Below are 16,782 nucleotides of genomic sequence, written 5' to 3'. Positions count from 1 at the left end.
GAGAGGGTAATCAGGCATTGGAATGGGCTGCCCAGGGTGGTGCTGGATTCACTGTCCCTGGAGGTTTTTCAGATGAGACTAGATGTGGCACTTCGAACCATGGTCTAGTAACCACAGCGGTAGTGGATCAAGGGTTGGACTTGATGATCTCAGAGGTCTTTTCCAACCTGGTTGATTCTGTGATTCTGTGACTCAGTCTTAAAACATCTTATGCTTGTTGTCCAGTATCCATAAACATTGCAGGGACAATAACTGTGCATCAAAACAAAATGTAAATGCAAATCCACTTGGTGCACCTAGGAGTAAGGTAAGAAAAACCTGACAGCTTTACCTAGTTCACATTCAGTTGTGCCTGTCAGGACTGCAGTTAGTAACCAACAGTAATAAATCTTCAGGTTTAGTGCTAGAGTATCAGCTGGTTTCACAAACCAGGAGGAGAGCAGAGAAACATTCGGAAAACCAAGCCCCTATTATCCTTTGGCATATCAACTAATATTTTTTTATGTGTGTCACTGAAGTTCCAGGGATCAAATAGCCACTTCTAACATGCTCCCATGGTGTTTAAAAGGTCTTAGCCCTTCCTTTGCCCTAAGGCAGGGACTGCATTTAACTTACAAAATATTTATTTGGACCATTCTTTTTGCCTTTAGTAGCTGAGAAGATAGTCCACATTTTATCTTAAAAATATGATGGGCAATAGGTTCTCTGGATTTACACTGTAGCTGAATCAATTGCTTCCATTTCAGACCTGTGGTGCTGGGACTAGATCATGGCTTAAAGCTCAGAATAAGCATAAACAGCTCAAATGACACTGGTAGTGAATGCAATGATTAAATATGGCTCCAGTGCTCTCAGTTAATGTTACACTAACTTTAAACATCTTTTCAAGACTAACATTTAGCCAGGTCAAGGTGAATGCAATGGAACAATTTTTTTTTCCAACTGAACATTTGTGAACTGAAATACCTGAATGGTGGACAGGAGAGAGTTTTGAAATGGGTATTTACATCCTGGTTCAGTTTGCAAAATAGATACCTCCCTAAACAAAAGAATCATTGAACATACAGGAGTTCCCTTAGCAATATATTTCTGTTTGTCCAAAGGTCCTTAACCAGCAATCTGAAAGAGTGTGGAAATAAGCTCTGGTCCTGTAAATATTAACATTCAATGATAGTTTTACACATGCAGTGTGTAAAACTCACTAAAAAGTTCAGTGAGATTTCTGATGTTCATTAAATTATTTATTGTGCCTATTGCAGGATCAAGCCAGTTGCTGAAATAAAAAGTTCTAAAAGTCAGTTGTAATAGTGTTACAGTATTGGCATATTTAAATAAGCTGATGAAATTGTAGCAACTGAAAAAAGTCCTACAAGTGTAAAGCCAAGCAATACATGTATAATGACAAGTACTTATCACATGGTTGAGAGATGACACAGATTACAAAGTACCAATTTTATACAGTTTCTATATGGATTTTATAAGCTTTATAACAACAAATATATCCCACCTATGAGAGCACAGATTTCTGTTCTATAGCAAAGTTGAGAGCAATTTCTAAGGTAGGTCACAGAAGTGAATGAGAAACCACTGATACTATTAGAGTTCCAGAGTAAATACTATGTTAAGATTGTCAATACAGCAACAAGCTATTTTCATTTGTTGTTCCCCAAAATTTTTAAAAGCTTCTTTTAGTATTTCTAGTGCAATAAATGGATGGCACATGAATAACACAGTTCACAATCACCAAAAGCAAAAATGTGATAGGTTTTCAGTCTTCAGGTACTCTCCAGTTAGGGGACCACAAGTACAGGAAGCATATGTCTACTTGTCAGTGCACGCCATTCTCATGCATATCTTCCACCTGTTTCTTTAATGCTTCTGTGGTAGCATTCAAAGCCTGAAGCCATTAACTTAGATATCTATCTTTAGGATCTTTAATAAGTTTCATATTTCAAGTAGTAAGTATGCCTGGATTTTGAAATATTATGATTAAACAGACAGAAAAAAAACATTAAGCGTAGTTTCTGGCTAAGTAGGATTGTTCCCTATAGAATATTTTTCAAGTGGTTTATCTTAGCTTATTTTAAATTACTTTGGAGAGTAAGGCTGCAGCAATTTCCTTAAAAGATAACTCTAGAGTTGCTATTAAGAAGCATTCCTAGTACTCAGCCTCAGATCTACAGCTTGTTTTTACCCCACTTCTCTGAATTTTAGAGCACCTTAAATAATTACCCTGTGTCCCTGATAATCATGGTATTCAAGTACCTAGAGAAGTCTTTTTTTTTTGTGCCAGTCCTACCTCCTTGTGCAACTGACAAAGACTGGCAATGACCGGGAGACAAGAGAAGGGCTGGGAACATGGAGAGAGGAGCGCTGCTTTTAGCTGGCACCCTGTGAATGGATAGCTTCTCTAGCAGCTGCTCTCCTGGTAAAAACAGTGACTGCTGTCACTTTCTAATAATAGCAATAAACTTTAGCCAAATCCCATATCTGTGTGTTGATCAGGCTGTAACTCGTGACTTAAAATGCCAGAAACAACCTTGAGATTAAATAGAGGTACACAAAGATCTGTGTTTTAACACCTTTTCTACTCTTCTTTCCCTGTTCTGATTGTGGTGAACAACAACCAAAAGAACAAGGATTAAAACGGAACATAATTTAAATGCCATATTTTAAATGGTCTAGCCGGGAATAATACGGTTGTTCCTCATAGCAAAATGCATGAGTAGCTATTTCCAAACATCTTCCTTAGAAGTCTTTGATTTTTTTAATCACATCATGAGTTTGTGGGAAAGGCCAAGAGGAGCTGATGCAAAACTGCATTTTTCAGGGCAACCTAGGCACAGGTCTGCCATCTATCTGGGGAAGACTGACTGAGCACAGTGCAGTCCTGCCAAGTTGGGTCTTCAGGAACTTCCTTTGCCTCCCATCAGAAGGGAGATAAGGCAGCAGCTGAAGATGGGAACCTACTCATGCACAGAAGAAATTTTCTCACTAGCAATTGCTTTATGACCATTCAGTATTTACGCTTTCACAGTTGGCACTGGTGGCCCATAGACACAGGGGTTTTAATTTCTTCTTTCTCATCATGCGTTGTACACAGAGCAACTCTTGTAAGAGTTATCACCGTGTTGCATTTTAAAGTGTCATCATGGAGGTAAGTGAATTGATGCACTACTATTCAAGAAAGGTACAGTCTGTCAATGACAAATAAAAGCATAGGACCAACATCAGCTGGACCACACTAATACACCTGTGGATCAGTTCAGAGTGATAGATTTGTGGGCTCAGAGGGGGATAACTCTAACAGCTATGACATAAATACTAGCCTTCCCCTTCCTTGTCAGAGGACGGGAGTCCAAATACATGTTATATCCTTTTGTAAAACAATTTTCTTGATTATCAGCCATTTTCCTTGGGCTGTTGCTCTTGATCTTGACAGAAATGGGATGAAGCTCCATCAGTGACAGTGGAAATAGTTTACATGACTTTTTCACTGCACCGTGCACCATGATCTGCAGGAGTCTGCCTCATGCAACACCCAGCCAGTTCCTGTCTTATCAGATCAATGCAGGATCCTGGTGTCCACAAAAAAAAAAAAAATGTGGTCCAAACCTGAGGACCAGGAAAGATTCATGTTCAGAATCATTATCCATGTCCCAAAAGCATGAGAGTCAAACAAAAAGAGAAAAGAGTGAAGCTGATATAATTAATTTACATTTTTCTGATTTTTAAATATATATATGTGTATATAAATATATTATAGCAATCAGGCCTGTTTATTGGCAGAAATGCTTTCATTTCTGGTGACAGTCTTGAAATTTTAGAAGTCAGTTTTTCCCCCAAAGCATATTTATGACTGTATATAAGTTAAGCTAATGCTTTCAGATAGACTAAAACATAAATTAATTAATTTAAACACTATTTTTCCAAACTATATTTTTTTCCTATACACCCTTTCAAGACTTTTGAAAACCACAAAAATTGTTAAAGTTTCTGAGGAAATACTTTTAGCTTGAAAAAATACATCTAGAAGCAAATACTTCATGAAATTTTAAGAGAAGACTATTTGTACATACCTAGACGTGGAAGAAAAAGTGAATGAAACATGGAATGAATAGGCAGGCTTTTAAGTCATGTGCTTCTGAGTATACAAATATAGACAATATTCAGCATTAATTATTTGATACAGTATTGGTTTTCACTGTCATTCTGTTTTTCAGGTGGAACTTTTCAGGCTGAAGTCAATTTTTATTTCTGAATAATGCCATCAGAAGTCACCTTATTGTCCTCATTTACTCAACTTTGTCCTGGATCATGTTCTTAAGACTAATACGATATAGTCATGTTGTGTTTTCTCAGTAACTTCCTCTGAAAGTGCATATTATTCCTTTTACTTAACTAACCCAACTAATCCTCGTTAATGACATTTAATGAGCCACACAAGTATGCCCTAGAGTGGATCAGACTCTCTGCTTAAAAAACATGATTCTTTAATGTCCTATTTTTTAACTGAAGAGGTAAATTGCACATTTTAAGAGAAAGTATAAATATCTCAGAGTCAAGAGTTAAAAAAAAAATTAAAAATGTTATCACAGGTTTCTATATTTGAGACAGAGGCCTAAATTAGTGACCTCTTAAATTATTCTTCTATTCAGATCGCTATAAAGAAATCTTTAATCTAAAATGCCCAGCTCATGGGCATGGATATGAATATTCCTTACCTGCCTCCTTATTGTGTGAATTAAAGCTAAAATTGTTTTTACTTCTGTGTATATCTATTTGCATTGCTGCAGCCCCAAAGACAAGCTAGTTATGTTTGAGGAACACCCACTTTGCTAAATGTTCTATAAACATCCAGCAGAGCATATATAAATGTGGCAGAGTTTATCATCCAGACAAAAAGCAAGAGGGAAAGAGATGGGCTGGTGGAGGAGAGCTGATAAATGGGTAGCAATGTGATATGAAGGAGTTATAGCACATCAACAGCCTCACTTTGCCAGTTTTGGGGGGTTTGTTTTTCTTGCTCTTTTTTCTAGACATCAAAGCAAAAGAGTTTTAATGAGGGTCTGAAGGAGAATAATGAGGTACTTTTGCAGATGTCTGCAGGGTGTTCCTCCTCACTCAAAGGGGCAACATGTACAAAGACACTTTGAAAAACAAGTGAGCAATGGAAGTTGGCATCTTAGTTCTTTTGAAACAAAAGGCCCTGTTGCTGACCTCATTTACACTGGTGAAAGCTGTATCTCCTGTGAAGTCAACAAAGTCTCTGTAGCATAAAATTGGTCCTGGATTACAAACTGCCAAAACTGTGTTCCAGATGCCTTGATGACCACTGAAACCATATTCCAAAGATACTTTCAGCTCATTTTTGCATTTACTGTTAGATCTCTGTACATCCTTCTGTGACTAAAGAGAGTCTTAAAAGTGCACGCTAATTAACTGTTTGACAGAAATGAGTAGATCACAATGTAGACAAGAATCTGACTGCTTTGGTTTACATATTTTACACATACATGTGTACATGTGTCTATAGGGACAAATATGCATATACATGTATATATACACATATATTTGTGTAGACCCATTCACAGATAAGCATTCCTCTTCAGCCTGATAGAGGAGACAACTTTACAGGCTGATTAGAGACCAGGTAATTTTATATTAAGCAGTAGACATATTAGCATTTCCAATTTTTTAAATCAGCTCTCTGTCTGACTTGCACATAAATCATTTAGCATATCCTATTAAAAGAGGATCCCAAGAAGAAAGGCTTCTACAACTTTTGCTAGCGCTATGCATGTCACAGGAAACTTTAGGGAATTGAACACTTAGGAGCCATTCAACCTTAGATGTCCAATTGTATCTAAATTTTCAGATTATTCCTGAAAGCGTCTGGAAGCCCAGGGCTCACTAAATTAAGACTCAGCTCTCCAAGTCCATCATCTGCTCCATGTGGGCTACCTGAACTTAGATGACAGTTAAGATATCAAATACTATGGTATTTGATATCAGTGTCCTTCTGCAGGGTATCTCAGGCTATCCTATTTACCCAGAATGGGTCATGTGATGCTTCTTAAAGGACAGAAGTTATGTACAAAAGCAGACTCAAATGTCAGGAGTTGACCACATGGCATGTAAAAGCATTATTCCCTCTGCTCTGACATACTGGGATGTTCCCCCATGGAAGGATCATCATGATGGCTCCAGAGTTGGCCCAAGGGACACTTATCAGGGGAGCTTTGTGGACTGGCTCTGAATCAAGCCTTGGGCTAGCCCTGGGGCTGCTCTTACACTGTAGCATTGATGCAGGCACTAAGCCATATTTATTGCACACCTCTCCTCACAGGGCTCGTTTATGATTAGAGCTGGCAGAAGCTCCCAGCGCAGCAAGTCTGGGTTTTGGGAAGGAAGGTTCTGCACAGGAGAAATCCTGGCTGTCTCCCTCCTCCTTAAGCTGCCATCACTGCCGCAGTTCTGTTTCCCCTTCCCCACCAATTCAGTCCAGTGGAAGAGCATCAGGGAAATTAAACAGCACTGCCTTATTTGGAAAGAGGGTAGGAACTAAAAACTCAACATGAATTCAAAAACCCAACATGAACTCAATTCTGGGATCTAAGTATTGCAAAGCACACTACAGGTAAAATACAGATTTGGCTCTGCAGAACTCCAACTGATTCATAGCAAATTTGAGGAGCAAAGAAACTGAGAATTAGATTTTTGCATGCAACTTTGCCTTGCTTACAGAAAGAAGATAGTTAATAATGGTAGGAAGCCAAAATTTACCATTCCTAATTGTCTCTCTTTATATTCAATTAAATTATAAGTTAACTGTTGCCACCTTACTCTCTAATTAACATGAATTGTCTATATTTAATTAGAACAGTATATAAAAGATAAATTCTATGTATTTTTCTTTAATATGTTACAATTCTGCCTTATTGGTATGTGAAATTATTCATTTCACATTATTCATTTCACCATTTTTGAAACAGAAGCATCTACCACTGTCAGGGAAAAGGAACTATAAGCCTTGCAGAATAGCCCAAACACTTGCAGAAAAGTTTGTACCAGCTATTGTAATTGCAATAGGATTCTTCCCTAAGTTATCCACTTCTTGAACCACTTGTGCCATTTCATTATTGTATGTAGAGGATGAACCATGAAATAAATATAATGAAAACCGACCTTTCTTTCGCCTTTTTTTGGTTTTTTTTACTTACAGAGGAAGTGGATGTGGAGTGTTTTAACTGTACAGCTACCTCAATCTGGAACAAAGCTCTCATTGCTCAATTTATGTCCTATAGAGATCAAAATTGGTACATAGCCCATAATGTATAGACCCTCACACCATTTTTCAAACTAGTGGCAAGCATGCCATTTATTAAAACTATGATCCCAACTAATCTGTATGCGGAAAACCACTGGCAGATGGATACAAGAGCTTTACTGAAAACAAGTCTTGGCCAAATTTTTCATTAAAAAGAAATAAAATAAAATAGAAGAAAACAACATGGGCAGTCTTGACTTCAGCAAGCATCCACAGAAAGTCAGAATTAGCCAGTTATAATCTAAATTATCAAAAGTTAATGTGCAACCTCACCTGTTTTGTGTTGTCTTTAAGCAGCCTTTAAGACATCTATCTGTAACCTCTTTCTGGGGTTTATTATCCACCATGGATGCAGTTTTTTTCTTGTGACAAATCAGCGTGTAATTTTTGTCATCATTGTTTGCCCAAAAGGTACCAACTGATGTCTCGTACCGTATACAGAACTCCACCTTAACTCCATCTTTCTGGTAAGGAGGCACCAAAGAAATCTTAAAGCAGAACTGATCTGTTTCATTACCACAAGAATTAGGCATGAACTCTGCGAGGATGTCATAATAACTGAGCCAGTTATTCAGCGTTGTTCGAACATACACCTGTTTTTCAAAGGATATATTGAGGACTCGTATAATGCCATTCATACAGGTAATCCCAGGCAGGAGCAGAATTGACTCCAACATTACTTTTTGCTCTCGTACTTTTTGCAGAAGTTCTTCTTGAGAAGGAGGTAATGTAAACAGCTGAGAGAAAAAATATTCATCCTGAGGAAAAACTTCATCTTCTATATCATTGTCTTGTCCCGTATTTGGTAATTCCCAGATATTGAACTCTTTAACAGACACAAGATCAAACCCAAATGCATCAGCAAATGAAACTTTTCTTGAGATGTTGGTGGGAGTATAGGCCTCCTCTTCCTCTGAAGATGCAGAATTCCGCCTTCGGGGACGTGGAGAGTAACGAAGTTCAATGTCAATTTTAAAGTCTTCATCCTCTGAAGCAAAATCATTTACAGTGGGGACTTGTAATAAGTTAGCCCTGTTAACCCGACTAGGTTCTTCAGAAGACTCCATTGGGCTTTCTGATATAAACTGAAAGAGAACTGTATAGCAGCTGATATTTGAGACACTGTGATTTAAAACAAGGATTAATGTTACAGTCGACATTGCAAAAGGGAGTCAGGCCTATTAATAGATGCTATGGTGTGAGAGATATGTTGGCCTTTCTCCATCTGACAGTGTTAGGTGTCATAATTTCAATGATACATTTCAAATATTGTATTGCCTATTTTTATGTGGCTCTATGTTCTAAGAAGAAGAACAGTTTTTAAAAACTAACTTCTTTACATTGTCAAATTGCACAAATAGAGCTATTTTTAGATGATAAATTTATGTTGCACAACAAATTCATCATACTGGAAAAATGAGGAGCTATTAATCTCTGATTAGGATACATACTTTTTGGTAAATAGTTTCTATATTGTAAGTTATTCCTTTAAATATTTTCAAGTCCATTTTTACAATCTTTTCAGATGTAAAAATGCAATGTCACATGCTGCCCTAGCATTATATCATGCTGATTCAGTAGGCCAGATACTAGGACTATGCCAGATTTTTCTAGCTAAGGATTAGCCATCACAACTTAAATCAACCAGAAATACTATAAAACATTGAAATGAGTACACTGGAGCTGAACTTGTAATGCACCATTGTAAATATGGCTGAATTCAACACTAATTGGACTATGAAATCATCTAATTCTAGACTGCATTTAGCATCATCCAGCCAAACAAAGAGAAAAGCAACGGAAAGAATTAACTTGTGTAGCCAACTCTGAAACACAAATCTGTACCACACAGCTGCAAACAGGAGAAAGAAACACACTGCAATTCTTAAAGGATATTTGATCTTTGTGCAGTTCATCTTCAAATGATATGAAATGAAACAGTGTCTTCTTAATCAACTTAATCAGTTAGAATTTGGCTTTTACTTTTATGGCATTCCATGCATGGAAAGATTCAGTCTTTACAGAACAAAGATCTTGAACTCAAAAAGTCACCTTTTTTCCATCATATTATTTAACCTCTACTTCTTCCCTTGCATCTGTCTCACAGTACAAGCTAATAAATATAGCAAGACTATCTTGAAATTAGCCATGACAGAGACACACAACATTAGTGGCATGATCACAGATCTCAGCACACATTAGAAACACTTTGAATCCTTCACCCTATTGCTATAGTCTCGCTTATAGGTAACTTTAGCACGGACCTGGGTATGACTATTACCAGATTATAAGGTAAACCCATTTTACCATGAATCATCTGGTACCATCTTTTGTGATGAGGCATCCTCCCACACCATGAGATCATCTCCTGGTCTTACCAATGCTCTCCATCTTAACCCCTCAATATCCATCCCACGTGCTATTGTAAAAACATTCCTAATTCCCTAATATCATCATACTTTGAGACAATGGCATATCAGGAGAGACTTAAAAAATATATTTCTACCACAAACTATATAACCTCTACACTCCAGGGATGTTATTTATTTTGAACCAGTGCTGTACAGTGCTGTATTTTTCAAAAAGGGCCAACACTAAAAGCATTCAAGACTTCTTGTTTAAAGATAGATGGCAGTACTATCCATTTATGTATTCATGACTGTCTAAGAAAGGAGTAAGATTTCCAGAACTTCCCCCATAGAAGAGTCCAAAATTTTTTTCAGTGGGATACCAGAAACACCACTTCTGCCTGCTCCCCCTTATGGCTCTGCACAGAGCTGCAGAGCTGATTTGCTGCATGCACATTTTGACTTTTTACTGTGTGAATTAGGTACAGCTTGGAAAATGAGGCTTCTTGGTCTAATGGCAACTCAATTTCTTCTGTCAACATAATCTAAAAAAATACTACTGTAGTAATTATGCAAATAAGGAGAATTTATTTATGATACTGTTACCTTAATGGTTACATCTGTTTCTGTGAAAAGCTCTTTCCTCTTTTTCATTCTGTATATTTCTTACAAAAAGTTGTACAGACAAATGCAAATAGGAAGTTAATTTCCCTGGTGAACCGTGGTGGGACATGGAGGTAAGAGGTGCAGGCAAGAGGAGGGCTGCTGAGAGACTAATCTTGGGCACATCTCAGACTAAGGCAAACTTTGAGAATTAATTCATTTCTAGTTGAAAATGGAAGGAGAAAAGCGGAAAAATCTGTGGAAACTGGTATTGCCACCAGACTTCATGAAAATAGGTTGAAGTCTGGTTAAAGAGGGGTTTGGTCTGTTGATCATTTTTGTTTGAATTTTTCTTTTCTTAATGCTTGCCGACACCAAACAGCAAGTGATTTGTCTTGGCCAACACTAGTTCAGTTAAGGAGAACCTTTACATTAGCTTCAGCAGGTACTAGGTCAGACAATCCTCCCAAGCTGTCAAAGAAATCACTGCATGCTGTCATGCCATGACAGAGGCTGTTTAGGAAGGAAGGATATGCTGCAGGATGTTCTGAAAACAAAGACACATTCAAAGACTTTTTTTGTTTAAATCAAGTATTGTCAGTGACATTAATTAACTCATATTATTCTGTGCATCTTTAACTATCTTGTCATTCTTACACCTCTGTCCTGGGTGTAAAGAAACAAGGGAGCTGGAAAGCAAAGGGTTATTTGTCAGTTTAGTCTAAGGGCTACCACTGAACAATAGAATCTTCAGTTTTGTCCTGTTATCTAGTTAGAGAAAGAGTGTGTACTTAGTAAGGGCATGTAAAACAGGAAACAGAAAAATTTTGTGTAAGAAATAAACAATATGAAAGAGGGAAAGGATTCTACCTTTTTGCAAGAAAGAAATACCAGTGGTTGTAAAGATGGAGACCAATAAGCATAGCTGGGAACAGAGGAAGACCACTCTCTTGTTGAAAACCATTTCCTATACACAAGCTTCATCTTCTTTAGTGCAGTGGGGTAAGGGTTAATGTCTGTTCTCTGTCTGATTTAGGTCCTGTCTGGACAGTTTGCATTGAGTTAAACTTTTCATAACAGTGCACATACCTTATCAAAGTGTATAGAGAGAGAGTTACACCAAATCAAGCACAGTTATACATGTAAGGATTGCATCAAAACTGTGAGAATATTATAATGAAAAATAATATTTATTCTCTGCACCTTGCAAAATGGTGCCCTAAAATACCTAAATCAGACAACAGAGTAACTATTTCCTTTCAAAGTGTAACAGCAGCATGTAATTTTAGAACATTTTAATGGGATAACTTCTTTAATGACTTTTTTCCTAAAGCCTCATTCCTTACTGGTTTTGAACACACTAAAATTAAGTGTTGAACCAAGACAAACGTTTTCCAGGTGTCTTTAAATGCTGTTTAAGTAACAGTGGAATCACTAGGTAGAATTGAGTAAGAATCTGTAGAAAATAAGACAGCTTTATATGGGGTAACTTCTCTATTGAACAGCATAGTAAACATTATAGGGAAAAACGTCACAGAATTAGCAGGCTTGGGACCTAATTAAACACACAGCAGAGCAACAAAAACTACAGTCAAATAGACCTTAGTTAACAAATACTTGCCCCTGTCCATGTTTTTGTCATACCTATTATTAGCACTGACCAGTTGATCTTTCTTTGCCTTAACTGGAAAGAAAGAGACTATACCTTTCTGTGTCAACTGAAAAACAATAATGTCTTAAGCATGAACTAAAGATAGGCAGTATAAAATCTGCCATTTGGCTTTCTAACAGTGTATTCCTCAGCACCCTAGAAAACTGCATTTCTTCAGCTGATAGTATGAGATATATTACTTGCTGCACTGCTATTAAATAAATCTTTTAGGATAAGGCATAAATAGATTTTCTCCTTGCAGAGTACACTATTCTAGTTGACTGTTGACTGGTCAAAAGTGCTGAACCAGAGGCAGAAGAAATATTTTAAAGGTTACGTACTTTAGAAATAATATTGGTGGCATATTTTGAAACAGTAATTTGTTCTCAAAGTATGTAGAGCTAAGGAAGAAAACACAGTATTTCATTTAAACAAGACTTTCTTTTTAAATTCTATATGATTGTAGTTAAATATCAGTAATAAAGGCTGACTGAGGACAAAGGCTGCTCTCAATTGTTTTCTGCTCTTAGTAACAGGTTGTATGCACTGTCAGACTTTTTAAAGAAAATTTTTCCTTTTATTGCAACTGGTCTACTCCGTGACTCACAGTAGAAACCAGATCACTCTTTAAAACTTGTGCTTGCTTTCATAATGCCAGCAGAAACATTGCAGGCTTTGTAAATATATGTATAGAAAAAGAAACATTAGAATTACTGTAAGGGGATAGCCTGGATTCATACAATCACAGCTAAGTCACTGACAAAACTCTCTTAACCTAAACTGATGACAGAGAGCCAAACAGTGACAGAGGAAGAAACAATCCTTGCACAGTGAAAATACAGAACAGATTACATTACTGGAACAGAATTTCCAAATACTTTGGCATCCTTATTCATCTTTTCAAGAATATTTCATTAATTGACAAATCTGCAGCATAAACTATTTAAATAATCTGAATGATAAAGCTAGTCCCTTCTTTGTTACGGTGCTTCATGGGAAATCTCAGATTTCTAACCATCCAGCATTTTAGCAGCTCTGTAGAGAATGTGGCAAAAAAACGCTGCTTCATTAAGGTATGTGTGGATATTTGAAGAGGAATCTGCTTCCCCAGGTTGGGAAAAGTCTGCATAGTAAGAGTAGACAATATACTTTCTTTGACTCTCATTCTTCTTTTCAGATAAAATTGGACATTGGGCCAGTGAAAGTTGTTCTCCCTCTAATGTAAAAGCTTTGCAGACATTTCAGACAGTGACAAGAGGGTTCTCAAAAAGAATAAGGATAAACCAGGAAATTTGTCTTTCTTTTTTAGAAGGAACCTTGATTTGGGAGAGATTTTCACCTTTAATAGTAAAACTCAGAGGAAAAAAAAAGTTAAATCCAGAAATAACATGGAGAAAGAAGGAACAAGCAAGAGACTCAGAAGCATGGGATTAATATTTTCCTTGAGGGCATATCTGAAGAAAAAAAAAATCTTGGCGATCAGGGCTTTCAGCCCTTCCAAATGAAGCTTTTTTTTGCTCATCCTTTTATCTTTCATTCCCTGTAGAATCTTCCTTTACTTACGGAAAGAACTGTTTATCTGTTCAGGTATGGAGCTCTTTTCAATACAATTTTTCTTCTTGCTTAGGATTTGAGTTTATGTTTCATGCCTTTGACTTTTGGGCATTCACATTTAAATTTCTGAATTCTTCAGATCCATTTAATAATCCATTTCAGTTTCTGAAAACCAGTCCTTAAAATAGAAACTTGTAATAAGATTGTTTTCCTTAATTTAATTGGGATATTTGTAGGCACTCAAAGTCTAGGTTCTGTGCCTTGTCCTTTAAATCCTCTCAGTTTACAAACTCACTGCTAAAATAGCAGAACATAGTTGATTCTGTGTTTCTTTGTTGGAGATATGAGGAAAAGAACACATAGTCCTTGTCACAGTGAGCAGCACTTGTTCTCCAGTCTGCAACTGCGGTGTTCCATAAAAACACAAATCTCAGTAGAAATAACCTAATAATCTACAGCGAATCCAGTATTCTGAATTGAAATAAAATTTTGGATGTTATTATTGTAGGAACCCCTTTAGGCATGACCTGCTTACAGTTGCAGCAACAGAAGTGACATGATTGTAACAAATAGTCTAAAATTCAAGATCACGCATTTCAAAGCTAATCTCAATAATTTCTACTACAATTTGGCAACCATTCAGCTGCAAACAAGAGAAGAAAACAAACTGGGTAAATCAGTCATCAGAAGGTTACAGAAAACTACCAGTAACAGAAAGATGATGGCAACTTTGTGATGGTCCAGGCAGGGAATTTCTAGTAGGGATAGAGCAAGTCAAATGAATGCCTTCAAAAAGGGTGATTGCTGAGGCTCAAGAACTAGGAAAAACAGTTAAATAGCTCATCATGTCATCACTGGGATTTTTGAACTGCCAAGGCTGTTAAAATACCAGGTATGTCCCATTCACAATGATTACTAGAAAAGTGCTCTATTAAATCTTGCAAGCAAGCAGGTGACAATTCTGCTCTGGCACAAAAATACTGGATAACCCATGGGAACTACAGTGTTGCATTGAGTCTTGTTTTCTGATCTAAAAACTTTGTGGCTACCAACTGAAACGTAGGCTGGTGGATTTGAAAACCTGAGACAAGGCTTATAAGAGCCCAATCAAGATGATCAGTCAGGATGGGAACTTCAAGCTCAGGAGGAAAGGAGTAATTTTAATGGATACCCTAGTCTCTCTCTTTGACAGAATTGGCATCTGAAGGGAGAAAATAAGGGTTATTTTCAAAATACATGATGCTGAAGAACAGCATCAACTTTAGCTTTGTAAGATTAAATCTTTGATGACATTATTGATGCCTCAAAACATATATCTTATTTGTGATATTTTGAACATCAAAAGTGACCCAAAAGAAGACAGTACACACTCTTTCAAAGATTCTACCATTTTGTTTTGATTTGCTTTAGAACATATTTCAACATATTTAATTACCTTCCTAGACTAATCTTGTGAGATCGTAGAATCATGGAAAGGTTTGGGTTGGAAGGGACCTTAAAGATCATCTAGTTCCAATCCCCCTGTCATGGGCAGGGACACCTTCCATCAGACCAGATTGCTCAAAGCCCAGTCCCACTTGGCCTTGAACACCTATGGCTATGGAGCATCCATAACTTCATGGGGCAACCTTTTCCAAGATGAGATAACTGTCTATTCCTTAATAGTGTCTGACCTCAGGAGGCTGAGGGCCATGTTAAAGTTCAAGCGACAATAGGTGCTTTGAGGGTGCCAGAGCACAGAACCCACTGGCTCTGAGTGGTACTTGCTCCCTCGAGTGGTTTCTTGGGTCAGTAGGACTGGTCACATGCATACTCAGCATGAAAGCTAATTACACAATTGGGATTAGAGAGTTAATAAGATAAAAAGGGGAGCAAATTGTATTTGACTTTTTTTGGTTGGTTGGTTGGTTGGGGGGATAGGTTTTTTGCTTTAATTCAATTTCACCAAGAAGGGGCAGCTATAAAATCTGATAGGAAGTTTCCTTTCACACAGTACTTTCTAATAGCGCGTAAAACAAATGTTTATTGTACTAAATATAACATGTTTGACTAAGTGTAGAACACAGGAACCAACATGTTGGTTTCGGTTTGTTCTGCATATCACTGGAGGGTCTAATCCTCTCACAACTCTGTCTAGCCACCATCAGTTTCTCATTAATCATTATGTTTCAGTGGGGAACACTGAAGGGTGTTTTCTCAAATTATAATGAAGTGAGAGGCTAACGTCATGGCCTGTTTATCTTCATACTTAACATAGTAGAATTTTTTTTTTTCATTCAGCTAGGACTTGCACCTTGACTTTTGTAAACATAGGCAGTTCGGTTTTCATTGTTAAGGATGTTGACATAACAGTATAAAACTGGAATCTGGGTACGTGAGAGCAGCACATTTAAAGTCCAACTTTCATTTCTCCTGCTGGTTATATTCGGCGGACCAATTATTCAACTGGCTACTTGCAGGAAAGTATCAGGATGCTTAAAATAAATGCTAGGTTTCATTCGGCTATAATGAGTGAAGACTTTTCTGAAAACAATGAAGGAAGTGTAGACATCTGTACCGTAGAAGAAGAAGAAGAAAAGCTGGTTCACAGTATTGCACCCCGACTTCCCAGCTCTCACATACATGCAAAAAAGAGTCTTCCTGTGACTGTGGATGAAGGAAGATTCTTGGAAAAACCACCTCTATCTTACATAGCCTTGATTGCAAAGGCAATTCTTTCTTCTCCTACAAATAAGCTGAATTTAGCCGCTATCTACAAATATATTGAAGATAACTTTCCCTTTTATAGGAACAAAGGTGGAGGCTGGAGGAACAGTGTAAGGCATAACCTTTCACTAAATGATTGTTTCATCAAGGTGGGAAGATGTGAAGATGGCAAAGGAAACTACTGGAGTATTCACCCATCAAACTTAAATGACTTTGTTCATGGGGACTTCAGGCAACATCGAAGGTCACGAAAGCGAGGGCATCAAAAGGGGCTAGAGCACTGCCTTGCTGTGAATTATTTCATGCCATGGAGATACTATCCTTTCTGCCCAGCACCAAATTGGCTTTACCAAACGCCTTATTTTCTGGATCCTCTGTGGAAAATGCTGTATGCTGAGAGACCGCCATTTGTGCATGAATATCAAAAATGCAATGTAAACAGTGATTTATGCACAGGGAAGTTTTCACCTCTACTACAGAGTGATAAACCACCCAGCATTACTGAAGACTTTTTTTATGGATTTCCTGCCACTTCAGTTACGCAGCAGAATATTTTCTTAAATATTCAACAGGGTTTCCCTAATTCCCTT

At 37.4% G+C, this 16,782-nt stretch overlaps 1 protein-coding gene across 1 annotated transcript in view; it reads right to left on the bottom strand.

Annotated features, from left to right (window-relative positions):
• PPP1R3A (protein phosphatase 1 regulatory subunit 3A) overlaps positions 1-8,403 on the bottom strand; it is a 29,165-nt gene extending 20,762 nt beyond the window's left edge. The window contains exon 1 of the mRNA XM_017817814.1: positions 7,604-8,403. Within this exon, the coding sequence (XP_017673303.1) occupies positions 7,604-8,397 (794 nt within the window). The 5' untranslated portion in view covers positions 8,398-8,403. The remainder of the gene's footprint in view (positions 1-7,603) is intronic.
• Between the last annotated feature and the right edge of the window lie 8,379 nt (positions 8,404-16,782).

This window comes from Lepidothrix coronata, unplaced genomic scaffold (genome assembly GCF_001604755.1).
Source record: "Lepidothrix coronata isolate B3197 unplaced genomic scaffold, Lepidothrix_coronata-1.0 Scaffold63, whole genome shotgun sequence".
NCBI classification, from domain to species: Eukaryota; Metazoa; Chordata; class Aves; order Passeriformes; family Pipridae; genus Lepidothrix; species Lepidothrix coronata.
This window is presented reverse-complemented; position numbering and strand designations above follow the sequence as displayed.